Below are 15,738 nucleotides of genomic sequence, written 5' to 3'. Positions count from 1 at the left end.
GGGGCGTGGTCACTCCTGCCTCATGTTCTCCCGCTGCCCGCGCGCCACCTGATCCCGATGCCTGGGACTCCTCCCCCCTACTGCACTCTGGGGGGGACGCTGGTCCTGATTTCCAGCTGCTGCTCTCTGAGTCCCCTCTGGCCCCTTCTTCCCGAGGTGTCCCCCTGGGCACTCCTCTTGCCCTAACTATGGGGGCCCCTTTCTGTGAATCCTCCGAGTCACTGGAAAGACTCAGAGACCTCGGATTGCTGTCATCGCTGACATTTCCTTCGGACTCCTCCCCTTCACTCTCCATTTCCTCCCTCTCCTGTGCCTCTGCTCCTGAACCCCTGACAGCATGTAACATACATTATTACATAAATAGGACAGCCCACTCTTCAGAGATGTTGTTTGACCATTGTAAGTGTATCTACCTGACAATGATTCAGACCAATAATGTTTAGGATTTTAAAGTATCCTGATGAAATGCATAATTTTATTGGTGTGTCCCCTTATTTTAAGCAATTGAAAATGAATACCATGCTTAACAAAGGAAAATATTTATTTATATACCGTCTCTTATGTAATTATTTCCGGGTGGTGCACAAGAATTAAAGCAAAATATACAATAAAATTAAAAACAATACAAATTAAAAACAGCAGTATAACATTATCAGTAGCTAAAATGTTTAAAATTGTATGTGGAATACCTGAGGTGGCATTTTCAAACTTGTAGCATGATTTGTTCTGTGGAGCTGTATACAGGAGGTGTAGGAAACTCCCAGCTTGCATGCCATTTTCACCTACAAATTTGAGCCAAAGGGGGCTTTGCACATACTGCCAATTGGCAGTGCCTACAGGCTCCTTGTTCAGGGCTTCCAAGAGGCCAATGCGTAGTTGATTCTCAGGTGTTTGGGAAGTGCTACAGAAAGTGCTACACTCTGACAGGTGCCAACCACCTGACCATTCTGATACCAGATGATTGATTCACTGGTGGATGGTTCTGCCCATGAGTCAACATTGGCCCGGGGCAGGGGGATGGATATAAAGATCTTGCAAAACATAACTTCTTATTATTTCTCAAAGTGGTTTACAACAATCTAGAATAAAACATGACCGAATAAAGTAAAATATAAAGTATACATTCAAATCACCATAATTAACAGGAAACTAAAATATTATCTTAAATATTTCAAAATAAAACATTACAAAGGAAGACAACTACAGACTGCACAATTTAATGCAGCAAAATTAACAATAAATAATAAACAAATAAATACTGTGTGTGTGGCTGGATATTGCTTTTGTTTGTTACTATGTTATATATTTTTGTGTTTTTATATTTCAAACTACACTGATCCTTGGATGAAGGGAGGTATAGACATTTAATAAATAAAAAGAAATAATAAAAATTATCCTACCCCCACTTTAGAGTTATACAGTCCTAAGGTAACTCTACAGAGTATTACTTTTTCTAGACTGTCCCCATGATGTTTTGAAATAACATGGAATCTTTCAGAATAGCTGCCTATTATAAACTAAACCTGACAACCCCTATTTTTCAGATATAATTATTCCTTTCTATTTCATCTAAATGTAAAGGGTATTTTGTCATTGCATAGTTTTTGCTGAATACGAGATCTTCAGACTTTTAAAACTACATTTTCTTAGCTACAGCTTTGGAACACTATAATAATTGTACGCTTCCTGTCTTTCAAAGCTAACCACCATCATTTTACTCACTTCCTCAATCTGAGAAGTTGTGGTGTTTAACTTGTTCTTTGTGGGTTATTCGTTGGGAGGGTGTATGCGTCCATCTTTTGCTCTCAAATGCTTCTGCTAAGAAGCTTGCTAAAACTGTTTGTTTCCTGTATCCGCCATTTTGATTGCTGCTGACTGTACCGTACGGAAAAGGTATGTACCCAATTTGTGTGATCCTTACTTTGCTTTTCGCTGGATAAACCATATTTCCTAAATAGGTTCAGTTCTTCAGCAGCTGCACTGAACTTCTTTTTTTGACAGATTTTCTATTATAATGAATACTCTTTCAATCCTTTTCTCATATTTTTCATTCTTGCCTCAGAAGTTTGCAAAACTTTCTCTCTGGAAGTGACAAGCACACAATTTTAGAGCAGCAAATTATGCACAATTTACATGGATGAAAAGCAAAAACACATGGCACAGCCTGTGTTTATCCACAAGTACATTTAGATTTTGTTTATTAATTTTAAAACTCTTTGCAGCCTAATGTGTGCCTGATATAAATTCCAGAGGGGCCAAAAGTGGATCCAGTATACAAAATCTGGAAAGCTTGTGTCATTGAAAGAAATCATTTGACTGTGAAAAAGGTTATATGGTGAAATAATATTTTTGGCTACTGTCCAGTAAATGAATGGGATTTAAGCACCCCTAACACAAGTTTGTAGTCTCAACAGTTAACGTATCTAAAGCTGCTTAAGAACCTCAAGTGGCATTGTACTTCTCCACAAGAAGGGTTTGGCAAGAGACAGAATAAGAATGCTTTTTTTCTGTACACTATTTCTCTTGGTCACATCTCTTGAAGCATCTTTTAAAAAAAAACTCACTGAAATGCAAATGCACTTTACTTTTAATTTTATACTAGCAGTTAAGCAAAACTTCAGTGAGATTGAGACAAGAAAACAAGGATTTGGGAAAAAACACCTTAATTATACTTATCAGAATATTCAGCCCAATAGGTTATTGACAGGACTGTTTAAAAAACTGGTGAGGTGACCAAGGATGTAGAGAAGGGCTTGCTTTTTAATACTATCTCAGGATAGAGAATGAGTTTCCAGTAGCAGGATAGAAAACTGATGCTAATTTCCAGGGTTTAATTTGAACCCAGGCTTACCAGGACTAACTGTGCAAGCCTAACAATGTCTATTCATAAGAAAGTCTTATTGAATTAAGTGGGACCTCCTCCCAGGTACGTGGGGTTAGGATTGCAGCCATGGTGCTTAACCCAGTATGAAGGCAATTTTGAAGAACATATGAAGTCCTGAAAGTTCCTATGGGCAGGATGCTTGTCCCTCTTCCTTAACTGTAAATGCTTTTAGCCACTTCTTGGCTAGATTGCACAGTGATATCTAACCCATCAAATAATGTTGCCCTTTGCAGTCTCCCACCATTTGGAGCTATGTGAAAAGTTATGTTTTTAGAAACAACTTGCTTTACTTCTGACTTACATTTAAGAATACAGTGGTACCTTGGGTTACAAACTGAATTCATTCCGGAGGTCCGTTCTTAACCCGAAACCGTGCTTAACCTGAGGCGTGCTTTTGCTAATGGGGCCTCCCAATGCTGCCACACCACCGGTGCACGATTTCCGTTCTCATCCTGGGGCAAAGTTTGCAACCCGGAGAAACTACTTCCAGTTTAGTGGAGTTTGTAACCCAAAGCGTTTGTAACCCAAGGTACCACTGTAGCTCCTTCAACCCTAGGCCTTTTACCCTCAAATTATCACCCACTCACTTTTCATGACACCTCCAGATGACATTGCTAAATCACTACATTCAGTATTTTATGTGTTATCCTACTTTTTCAGACTTAACTTTGGGTGGGTTTTTGCTTGTTTTTTTATCAACACAGTTGCTGTGTCATATTGCCTGCTTATTGTGGAGAGGCTTTCGAGGATTTTAAGGGCTTCTGTTTCTTTAATCAAAAGCTTCCTGTTTGAAAAGTTTCACTGCTTCCTGCTAATTGCTGGGGGATTACAGTGGTACCTCGGGTTAAGTGCTTAATTCATTCCGGAGGTCCGTACTTAACCTGAAACTGTTCTTAACCTGAAGCACCACTTTAGCTAATGGGGCCTCCTGCTGCTGCCGCGCCGCCGGAGCCTGATTCCTGTTCTTATCCTGAAGCAAAGTTCTTAACCTGAAGCACTATTTCTGGGTTAGTGGAGTGTGTAACCTGAAGCGTATGTAACCCGAGGTACCACTGTAATATTAATTCCCTTGTAATTATCCAGCATCTGGGGATACTGTTATATTGAAGTAGTGCTATTTTTCCATAAAAAGAAAGAAAAGGAAAAATGGTTGAAAGGAAGCAAATAATTAAAGCCAGTGCTTTTTTTCTGGGGGGATGCAGGGATACACATACCCCTAAACATTTTGTGAATGTAAGCTTGGCCTCATTGAGGGGCAGTATTTCAATATGGGTAGGATAATGAGAGTACCCCTAAACATTTTTTTAAGAAAAAAAGCACTGATTAAAGCCCACCCACCCAAGAAACAGAGGGCTCATCCATGTTTGCCCTACTGCTTTTCTTCAGGAAAACTTGGGGGCACCATTAATTTAATTGGGTTTACCCTAAGTAAAACTTAACTGAATATGATCCATAGCCATTGGCTTACAAAAAAGTTATGAGCCACTTGTTTCTGTTTTGTAACATCTAGCCTCAGTTCTATGATGCTGTAGAACCAATGGATTTTGAAGGTTTCCTAACAATGCAGCTGAATAACTTGGATTTGGAACTCCTGCAAGAACTTGGTGACTTTCCTGAAGATGATTTGGAGGTAGTCTTTACTCCAAAGGAGCACAGGACCTTGCAGCCATCATTGCCAGAAGAAGGGTACGGAAACAGGGATTACTTTTTAAAGAAACTCCCAACAGGTTTGCAGAACGCCAGAGAGATAGTACACTTTCCAAGCTAAAAAGCATTTCCCCTTAATCATCAGATGATGTGTAGAAGTGGGCTGTGAGTACTCAGTGGAATAGACTATTATTATTACCCTTGTTTGGGGCTTCACCCTGGTATTGAAAATATGTTCCAGGGAAACATCTGGAAAAGAAAGGCATGTATTAAATTCTGTGGGCACATTGCTGTATTTTTCCATGTATAACACGCCACTGTGTATAATATGCCCCGCATTTTTGGGGACTCCAAATTGAGAAAATGGCCCAGAGTTGTTTAGCTGCCAGTCACATGCCCTATTGCTGCAGCAACAGCCAATCAACACCAGACCTTGACACAGCCACCAATAACATGCCAAATAGCCGCTGACAATCTCAGACTTGTGGCAGCCACCAATCCCACATCCTCCCTATGCACTATCCATGTATAAGACAACCTCAAATTCTAAACAAAATTTTTAAAGAAAAAAACATCATCTTATACACTAAAAAGTACGGTAACTGCCACAATGAAACATTTTGTTCCTTCAAGGAAGGCTTCCTGTTCAGTGCCGTGTTTCCATAGAGAACCAGCATGGACTGAGTTAAGTGATAGATAGTGGAGGATGGTGGTTTTCAACCAGCGTGCCGTGGCACCCTGAGGTGCTTTGAATGATGGTCAGGGGTGCTGCGGACAACACAGCCTCTGTCCTTCTTTCCTTCTCTCCCTCCTCTGATGCCCTATCACATCTCGGCCTCCAAAGCTGTTCATTGCAGCAGCCCTGGCTACAACCTCCCCAGGTGCTGGGTGCCAGGAGCTGAGGCGGCCTCAGAGCAAGCAAGCAAGTGAGGAAGCCCAGCCAGCCAGTCCGCCAGCCCTTGCCGTTGGGAATGGACAGACTAGTGGGAGTCTGGGCAGGTGGGCAAGCACTGCATTGGCCTTTCTTGTGCTTGCTGTATGCAAGGCCTGCCTGGGAGCTGAGTGCCTGGTGCTGACGGGGAGCCTTTCCCACACGCAGGCCCAGCACCAGCAGCACCCGCTGCTGCCACTGCCGCCTCCCAAGGTGAGTAAGGTGCTGGCCTCACATTCATCTTTGGCCAGTCTCTGTTGGGCCACTACGGCTGGGGAGATCCCCTTCCCAGGCCCCTGTGGGGCAGTGTGAGGAGGCACCTCTCTTTGGAGCAGGGGAGGGGCAGGAGACCAGGGGTGGCAGCAGCAGTGAGAGGCTGCCAGCTCTGCAGGCAAAGGGGGACATAACTGGGCTCCTGGGCCCCACAGGGGTGCTGCGGAAAGAATGTAGTTGGTCAAGGGTGGTGTGAACTCAAAATGGTTGAAAACCTCTGCTTCACCCCTCATCCAGCAAAACTGCAGAGATTGCACTTTGAACTGGAATATCTGTGTAGGTGAAGGGAGAGATGTACTCATGTACTCAGATTTGAATGGATGTATAATTATCAGGATTTGGAGTGATGTATCACCCTTACAAAAAGCAATAAGAGGGAGATTGGTACTGATGCTGCACTCCCCCCCCCCCGCCCCCTTCATGAAGCTAACAGCAGTTCCCTCTCCCTGTCTCTGTTACGGTGGAACTTCATTTTTCGAACTTAATCCATTCCGGAAGAACGTTCGAGTTCAGAAATGTTCAAAAACTGAAAACTCAACACAGAAGCCTCAAAACAATAGGGAAACTCAAAACGGAAGCTGCCTTGGAAGTTCAACTTCTGAGGCACGTTTGAAAACAGAAGCATTTACTTCTGGGTTTACAGCGTTCAGGTTCCAAAACATTTGTGAACGGAGACATTCGAAAACCGAGGTTCTATTGTAAAAGCTAGATGTTGTACCTCTCATTCTACCCACCCCCCTTCAGAATTAGTAGCTATAAAAGAAATGATTTAGATTATTACACTGATCCCAGCCCAACTGCATTGGCTGCCAATTAGTTTCTGGGTCCAGTTCAAAGTGCTGGTTTTGAAATATAAACCCACGGCTCAGGGCTGCCTCTCTCCATATGAACCTACCGAGACCCTGCAATCATCATGTGAGGCCCTATTTTGTGTGCCTCCTCCACGAGAGGATTGGCTGCTGACAACACCAGAAAGGGCCTTTTCTGCAGTGGCTCCCCATTTGTGGAATACGCTTTCCAGGAAGGTTTGCCATGCGCCTCCATTACATACCTTTATGCGCCAGGTGAAAATGTTCCTCTTTAACCAGGCCTTTGGCTGACTGACATCAAATGTGTTGGGGGGGTTATTGTTTTGGGGTTTTTTATTATGTATTTTGTGTCTTTATCTTGTATTTTTATGCTGTGAACCTCCCTGAGATCTACGGCTGAAGGACAGTATCCAAATCTAAATAATTAAATTTAAAAAATAAGCACAGGATTAGACACCTTCTCCTAGAGTGCCACTGCCCTAATTTAAAAACATTGGCTTAGGGTTACTAATTAAATCTTCCAAAAAATTTATGTGGGGAGGAACCTAGTGACAGCTCACATATTACATAATGTATAGGCCCTCAACCTGGTTGCGACAGTTGAAGTGCCACAGTCAGCGCATAAAAAAATCCCTTCTGGATCAGACCAAAAGTCCATATTCTCTCACAGTGCCCTCCCCCCGAAGCCCAAGGGGAGTCCACAGGCACGACATGAGTGCAGCAGCACTCTCCCCACTTCTGAGTCCCAGCAACTGGTATCCAGAGGAATATTGCCTCTGACAGCATTTTAAAATTGTTAATAGTCACTGAGAGGGTGGGTTTTCACCAGAACCCAGTGACGATCCCAGCCCCACTTCCCCACTAGTATACACACAGTGGCTGTTCGTCTTCAAAGGCATTATTCCACTGGATGGAAAGGAAAGGTTCTCCCTGCACAACATGGGTCAAACTCCATTGAAAGTCAGAACACAAACCTGACAGCGGTTAGGAATTTATAAGGCCCAACTAAGTCATGTCAGGGAATGTATTTAGCATCATGTCTGGCCCTCAGCCAAGGGCAACTTTCAGTGAGGGAGCCAGGCCCCCTCAAGGTTCTGTGGTGGCTGTGCATGCACGCTGTGGGGCATGCTCGCATCACATGCAGAAGATGGGTGGCGCAGTGTGTGCACCCACTGCGTGACCCCAGCCCCCTCAGTTGTGGAGGCAAGGCAGTGCATGTGCCCTCAGTTTAGACCATTGAATGACTGGCTTATAAAACATGTAAAAAGTGAAGTATAAATACAAAGCTATCTGTGAAATAATATTGATCAAACATGTCTCTCAGTTAGGACAGGTTTGTTTTAAAAATTGGATATAAGTATATAAGATATAAGTATAAAAATTAGATAGAAGTTTCATTAGTCGTAAGAAAGCAATATATATATAGAATCATAGAATCATAGAGTTGGAAGAGACCACAAGGGCCATCGAGTCCAACCCCCTGCCAAGCAGGAAACACCATCAGAGCACTCCTGACATATGGTTGTCAAGCCTCTGCTTAAAGACCTCCAAAGAAGGAGACTCCACCACACTCCTTGGCAGCAAATTCCACTGTCGAACAGCTCTTACTGTCAGGAAGTTCTTCCTAATGTTTAGGTGGAATCTTCTTTCTTGTAGTTTGGATCCATTGCTCCGTGTCCGCTTCTCTGGAGGAGCAGAAAACAACCTTTCTCCCTCCTCTATGTGACATCCTTTTATATATTTGAACATGGCTATCATATCACCCCTTAACCTCCTCTTCTCCAGGCTAAACATGCCCAGCTCCCTTAGCCGTTCCTCATAAGGCATCGTTTCCAGGCCTTTGACCATTTTGGTTGCCCTCCTCTGGACACGTTCCAGTTTGTCAGTGTCCTTCTTGAACTGTGGTGCCCAGAACTGGACACAGTACTCCAGGTGAGGTCTGACCAGAGCAGAATACAGTGGCACTATTACTTCCCTTGATCTAGATGCTATACTCCTGTTGATGCAGCCCAGAATTGCATTTTTAGCTGCCGCGTCACACTGTTGGCTCATGTCAAGTTTGTGGTCAACCAAGACTCCTAGATCCTTTTCACATGTACTGCTCTCAAGCCAGGTGTCACCCATCTTGTATTTGTGCCTCTCATTTTTTTTGCCCAAGTGCAATACTTTACATTTCTCCCTGTTAAAATTCATCTTGTTTGTTTTGGCCCAGTTCTCTAATCTGTCAAGGTCGTTTTGAAGTGTGATCCTGTCGTCTGGGGTGTTAGCCACCCCTCCCAGTTTGGTGTCATCTGCAAATTTGATCAGGATGCCCTTGAGTCCATCATCCAAGTCGTTGATAAAGATGTTGAATAAGACCGGGCCCAAGACAGAACCCTGTGGCACCCCACTAGTCACTCTTCTCCAGGATGAAGAGGAACCATTGATGAGCACCCTTTGGGTCCGGTCAGTCAGCCAGTTACAAATCCACTGAGTGGTAGCATAGTCAAGACCGCATTTTACCAGCTTCTTTACAAGAATATCATGGGGCACCTTGTCAAATGCCTTGCTGAAATCAAGGTAGGCTACATCCACTGCGTTCCCTTCATCTACCAGGCTTGTAATTCTGTCAAAAAATGAGATCAGGTTCGTCTGACATGACTTATTTTTCAGAAATCCATGCTGACTATTGGTGATCACAGCATTCCTTTCTAGGTGCTCACAGATTGTTTGCTTAATGATCTGCTCCAGAATCTTCCCTGGTATTGATGTCAGACTGACTGGGCGGTAATTATTTGGGTCCTCTCTTTTCCCCTTTTTGAAAATAGGGACAACATTTGCCCTCCTCCAGTCTGCCGGGACTTCGCCTGTTCTCCAGGAATTCTCAAAGATGATTGCCAGTGGTTCTGAGATCACATCTGCCAGTTCTTTTAATACTCTTGGATGCAGTTCATCTGGCCCTGGAGACTTGAAAACATCTAAACTAGCCAAGTATTCTTGTACTATCTCCTTAGTTATTCTGAGCTGTGTTTTCTCTGCTGAATCATTTGCTCCAAATTCTTCTGGTCGGGCATTGTTTTCTTTATCGGAGAAGACTGAGGCAAAGAAGGCATTGAGGAGTTCAGCCCTTTCTGTGTCCCCTGTTTGCATTTCACCATCTTCTCCTCTGAGCGACCCCACTGTTTCTTTGTTCTTCCTTTTGCTACGAACATACCCATAAAAGCCTTTTTTGTTGCTTTTAACCTCCCTAGCAAGCCTGAGTTCATTCTGTGCTTTAGCTTTTCTGACTTTGTGTCTACACGTGCTGGCTATTTGTTTGAATTCCTCTTTGGTGGTTTCCCCCCTTTTCCATTTTTTGTACACATCCTTTTTTAATCTTAACTCAGTTAAAAGTTCTTTAGATAGCCACCCTGGCTTCTTTAGGCACCTTCCATGTTTCCGTCTCATTGGTATTGCCTGAAGTTGTGCTTTTACTATCTCCCTCTTAACAAACTCCCAGCCATCATGAACTCCCTTTCCTTTTAGTATTACTGTCCATGGGATCTCACCCAGCACTTCCCTAAGTTTTATGAAGTCGGCTTTCTTAAAGTCAAGAAATTGAGTCCTAGTATGCTTGGCTGCTCCTTTCCGTTGTATAGTAAACTTCAGAAGAGCATGATCACTTGCGCCTAATGATCCTTCCACTTCTACCCCACTAACCAGGTCATCAACATTGGTTAGGACCAGATCTAAAATGGCTGTTCCTCTTGTTGCTTCTCCCACTTTCTGGACAATGAAGTTGTCTGCAAGGCCAGTGAGGAATCTGTTTGACCTTATGCTCTTGGCTGAGTTTGACATCCAACAAATATCTGGGTAATTGAAGTCCCCCATTACCACTATCTCCCTTCCTTTTGCATGCTTGGCCATCTGTTCCAGGAAGGCATCATCTATGTCCTCCGTTTGGCTTGGGGATGTATAGTAAACTCCCACAATGAGGTCACTGTTATTCTTCTCTCCCTTAATTTTGACCCAAATGCTCTCACTTTGAGGTTCTAAATCTTGGATCTCTTCACAGGTATACACATCCCTGACATATAACGCCACTCCTCCTCCTTTCTTGTCTGGTCTGTTTCTCTGAAATAGATTGTATCCCTCCATTTTTACATTCCAATCGTGGGACTTATCCCACCAGGTTTCAGTGATGCCTATTATGTCATATTTAGTTTGCTGTACCAAGAGCTCAAGCTCATCTTGTTTATTTCCCATGCTTTGTGCATTAGTGTACAGACATTGAAGTCCATTAGTCATTCCCCCGTGTCTCTTATTTAAGGATTTTTTCCTCCCACCATTAGGTCTGCTTGCTGTTTGCTCCATTTGGTCTATGACATTTGGATGATCATCTTCATCAATTGATAGACTCCTACCTTCAGGAGCACTGTCTCCTTCCCCCACATTAGTCAGTTTAAAGCCCTCCTGATGAGGTTTCTGAGTTTTTTGGCAAAAACATTCCTCCCAACCGTTGTGAGGTGCAGCCCATCGCTTGCCAGAAGTCCATCTTCAAGAAACTGCAGTCCGTGATCTAAGAATCCAAACCGTTCCTGTTTACACCATTTGCGAAGCCAGCTGTTTACTTCCACTATTTTCCCCTCTCTCCCTGGGCCACGTTGTTCAACTGGGAGGACAGATGAGATGACGATTTGTGCATTTAATTGCTTCAATTTCCTGCCCAGAGCCTCGTAGTCTCTTTTGATCTTCTGGAGGCTATTGCTTGCAGTGTCATTGGTTCCCACATGAACCAAGAGGAAGGGGTATTTGTCAGTGGGTTTTATGATTCCTGGCAGTCGTTCAGTTACATCTTGGATCTTAGCCCCGGGGACAGCACATTTCCCGAGACATCTTGTCAGGCCCACAGATCACTGCTTCTGTTCCCCTCAGTAGGGAATCCCCTATCACCACTACACGCCTCCTCTTAGGTTTGGTCGGGGTTCTTCCGTGAGCGGTCCGTTCCAAGGTCGCCTGCACATTCCCTGAGGAATGTTATATGCAATAACACTAATTACCACAAGAGAACACAGCTGGGTATGTCCATTTTCTGTGATTTAAAACTGCTATTAAACCAAGAAGGAGTAACGGCACAATCCTGTGCATTTTCTTTTCAAAAGTAAAACTCACTTCTGAGTGGGCTTAATCCCAAGTAAGTGTGCATAGGATTGCAGTCTAAGTCTTTCTCTAATTCAGTGGGATTTGCATTTGAATAGACCTACATAGGATTTAGTTGCAATAACCCTATAAATAATTCCATGTCTGGCATGAGAAACTGGGCTAGTAGCTAAGTGCAGAGATAAAAGTGCAAACCACCTTTGATGCAAGTACATTTTTAAATACCTGACAGTGAAACTTCAGTGATAGCATCTCATATGCAACAATTTGCCCTTGTAAAAAGATTGGTCAGCAGACTCCAGTGTAGTTCAGCTATTCAAAAGCAGGTACGGCTGGACAGAGATAGAGATTGCAGAGATCACAGGTATCTTTCAGGGAGCCAGCCTATGGTATTCCTGCAGCTTTCTTATTAAATTGGAATTCTCTCACAATAACAACACCTTCCAGATCAGTACAGTGGTACCTCTGGTTACAAACTTAATTTGTTCTGGAGGTCCGTTCTTGACCTGAAACTGTTTTTAACCTGAAGCACCACTTTAGGTAATGGGGCCTCCCGCTGCTGCCACGCCACTGGAACACGATTTCTGTCCTCATCCTGAGGTAAAGTTCTTAACCCAAGGTACTACTTCCGGGTTAGCGGAGTCTGTAACCCGAAGTGTTTGTAACCCGAGGTACCACTGTATTCTAAGCAGGCTATAAATCTTCTGAAATATTTGAATCTGAGAGTTTTCATACTCTATGACAAATCAAGCCTGGTACACTCAAGGCTGGTACTTCAGCAACAGAGGATACAGATGGAAGCTGGACTGCGATCCATTTCAGATACTGTAGGAACTATCACTGTTCACTATTGACTTAGGAAACCAATGAAAACATTTTGAAATGCACTTTGAGTGAGAATTTGATGCTGTGCTGACACCTTGTGGTCTTTTTCTGCTATTATATTGACACATGCAAGCATTTGCTGAGTTACCTTTTACTGCAAACATCAGAAATGGGCAATTCAGCAAATTAAGTACTTAGCAGGTGCAGCGTTACCCCTGGCCAAATATAAGAGTGAACAGATAAAGATGTCTAACGCTGAGTCTCTTTATTGGTCTGTCTTGTTCCATTTAGTACTGCCTACTTTCCAGATGTTGCTGCATCTGTAGCTCCTGTCCTCCCTGACTACTGGCCATGTTGATTAGGGACTGCTGGAAGTTGGAGTGTGAGAGCACCTAGAGGGCACAAGGCTGGGGAAGGTTGCACTGCCTGATCCTTTAAAACCTAAGGAGCCTGCAGAATCAGGCCAATGGTCCATCTAGTTCAGCAGTCAGCCAGATGCCTATAGGAAACCCACAAATAGGACATGAGCACAAGAGCCCCCTTCCCTCCCGTGGTTTCCAGCAACTGGGATTCCCAAGGAGACTGCCTCTGAACAGGGAGGCAGAGCATAGTCACCATGGCTGGTAGCCACTGATAGCAAAGACCCGAGCATCCCTTAGCAATTCCTCCTTCCAGGCATCAGATAAAGGAATGTTTATCTCATTTGAGGGATGCAGGTGGTGCTGTGGTCTAAACCAGTGAGCCTCTTGGGCTTGCAGATCGTAAGGTCAACAGTTTGATTCCACGCAACCAGCTCCTGCCAACCTAGCAATCTGAAAGCATCCCAACACAAGTAGATAAATAGGTACCACTGCAGCAGGAAGGTAAACAGTGTTTCCATGTCCTCTGGCTTCCTTCACAGTGCCCTGTGTGCCAGAAGTGGTTTAGTTATACTGGTCACGTGACCCAGAAAATCTGCCTGCAGACAAACAGTGGCTCCCTGAGCCTGAAAGTGGAGATGAGCACCACATCCCATAGTCGAATTCGTCTAGACTTAACCGTCCAGGGGTCCTTTAGCTTTTTCACTTTTATCTCATTTGAGCCAGAATGCATTCTCCCTCCACTCCAATTTTTCCACTCCAAGAAGACCAATCATTTAGTCTCCTGCTGCTCCTCACTTCACTGGCTGGAGATTGCATGGATTATTTTTTGGAGTTTAAACAATATACTCCTTTAAAAAAATGATATTTTTGTTAGTGTGGTTTATTATTTGGCTTTATATGGTTTGTTCCTTTTTAGCTATAATTCAGGGGTGGGGAACCCTTTTAAACCCAAGGACCACATCCTCTTCTGGGCCATGTTTGAGTGGGGGCAGTTGCCGCTGGGGGATGGGGCCAGAACAAGAAGCGGGCAAAGGAACCAATATAATTTTTACATTGGTAATGGTAGGCAATTTCTACACACACTCGCATGCTCCTCAGTATCTCCCTTGCAGACAAGCTAGGGGCATACTCAAAGTTTAAAGATGCATTTTGGCCAGGCCAAAACACTTGGGGAGTAAATTAGGGCTGTTGAGAGATGTGACTTGGGGAAAGTTCTGAAGGCTAGATAGAGAAATTTAGCAGGTTGTGTTGGGCCCCCGAGTCAGAAGTTCCCCATTCATATTCCTAAAAAATAAGTTGTGCATTGTAATTAGCTATGCATATTAATATTCTTGTACCCCCTCCAGGGCTGAGTTGGATCCACATGTCCGGGATTGTGTTCAGACCTATATTCGTGACTGGCTGATAGTGAATCGAAAGTAAGTGCCACATTTGCAGCAGAGTGTCAAAACAATGATTTTAAATATTTTTTCTTCCCAGAGGAATATTAACATCTTTTGTTTTGACTAGTCCCTTAACTTGCCAAGATGTAGGATTAGTCTCTCACTAGATATTCTCACTGGCTCAATCTAGAAAGGCCTGGCAACTAGAAGGAGGAAGGACCATAGCTCAGTGATAGAGCATTTGCTTTGTAGGCAGAAGGTCCCAGGATCGATCCTCAGCATCTCCAGGCAGGGCTGGGGGGAAAACTCTTGCCTGAAACCCTGGAGAGCAGCTGCCAGTCAGGGTAGGTAGTGCTGAACAAAGATGAACCATTAGTCTGACTCAGTTGGCAGTTGCCAATTTGGTGGTTCGTCTTATAAGCCTAGTCACCTAATACGCTGGGCAGCTCCGCGCCGGGAGAAAGCTGCCCAGCGTGGAATGAAGCCCGCCGCCCGCTGCTGCTTCAGCTGCAGCTTCGACAGCTTCCGAAGCAGCAGTGGGTGGGCTCCGTGCCGGGAGAAAGCCATAGCCAGCGTATAAGACGACCCCCGACTTTTTAACCTCTTTTCCGGGGTTTAAAAGTCGTCTTATACGCCGGAATCTATGGTATTTTGAAACATGAAAGCAGCAAAGCATTCAGTGCTTACAAAGGAAGTGTCTACATTTTCACCACATGAAAACAATTCTCAGACATTATAGCTTCATAATAAAAACTATCCAGCACTCTTGTCTTTAATGCTGTGTAGTTAAGACAGTTTCCCAAGCAAGGTCATGCCCAAGGAGAACAGGGAAGGCAAGGAAGGTGCTTTATAGCTTCATTTTTCATTCTCAGTCAACTGGCAAACAATTAAAATGCAATCTATTAAAAGACAACCACCAGTGCATATAATTCATTTACTCCCCAAAAATGTAATAAAAAGTGTCTCTATGATCAATAATTGCATGACCTCCAACATTTCTCTGATGAAAATAGGGACATCCCATTCCATAATGATAATTTTACTATTTATACCCCACACATCTTACTGCAGCCACTCTGGGCAGCTTTCAACATAATAAAAAATTAAACACTTTTAAAAAACCTATGCAGGATTGTCTTCAGATGACTTGGGGTTCAGATAACTCTATAACCTGCAAAATTTCTCCAATACAATGGGGACATCATAAGGAAAAGTGAGACATTCTAGGATCAAATCAGAAACCAGGATAGTTTCTCTAAATCAGGGATGTCCCTGGAAAATAGGTACACTTGGAGACACTGCAATTGTTTATTGTGGCATATTTGTTATGCAAGACAACAAAGCATTTCAGTGTATTGTTGTTGCTTTGCAAAGAAAGAAACCTGAATTAATAAACATGGTGTTACTTAGTAGGCCTGGCTGCAAAAAAAGTGTTTTCTCAATATCTCAAAATGAAAGCGGCTCTGCTCTGGTCATCCATGGAAACACCCATGGAGAGTCTTGGGTT

General features: G+C 43.5%; 1 protein-coding gene across 1 annotated transcript in view; it reads left to right on the top strand.

Annotated features, from left to right (window-relative positions):
- DOCK8 (dedicator of cytokinesis 8) overlaps positions 1-15,738 on the top strand; it is a gene marked incomplete at its 3' end in the record, with an annotated part of 126,172 nt that overhangs the window by 10,013 nt on the left and 100,421 nt on the right. The window contains exons 2-3 of the mRNA XM_083404612.1: positions 4,314-4,570; positions 14,196-14,267. Of these exons, the coding sequence (XP_083260738.1) occupies positions 4,422-4,570; positions 14,196-14,267 (221 nt within the window). The 5' untranslated portion in view covers positions 4,314-4,421. The remainder of the gene's footprint in view (positions 1-4,313; positions 4,571-14,195; positions 14,268-15,738) is intronic.

Source organism: Podarcis tiliguerta, assembly GCF_965153285.1.
Source record: "Podarcis tiliguerta genome assembly, chromosome: 11".
NCBI lineage: Eukaryota > Metazoa > Chordata > Lepidosauria > Squamata > Lacertidae > Podarcis > Podarcis tiliguerta.
This window is presented reverse-complemented; position numbering and strand designations above follow the sequence as displayed.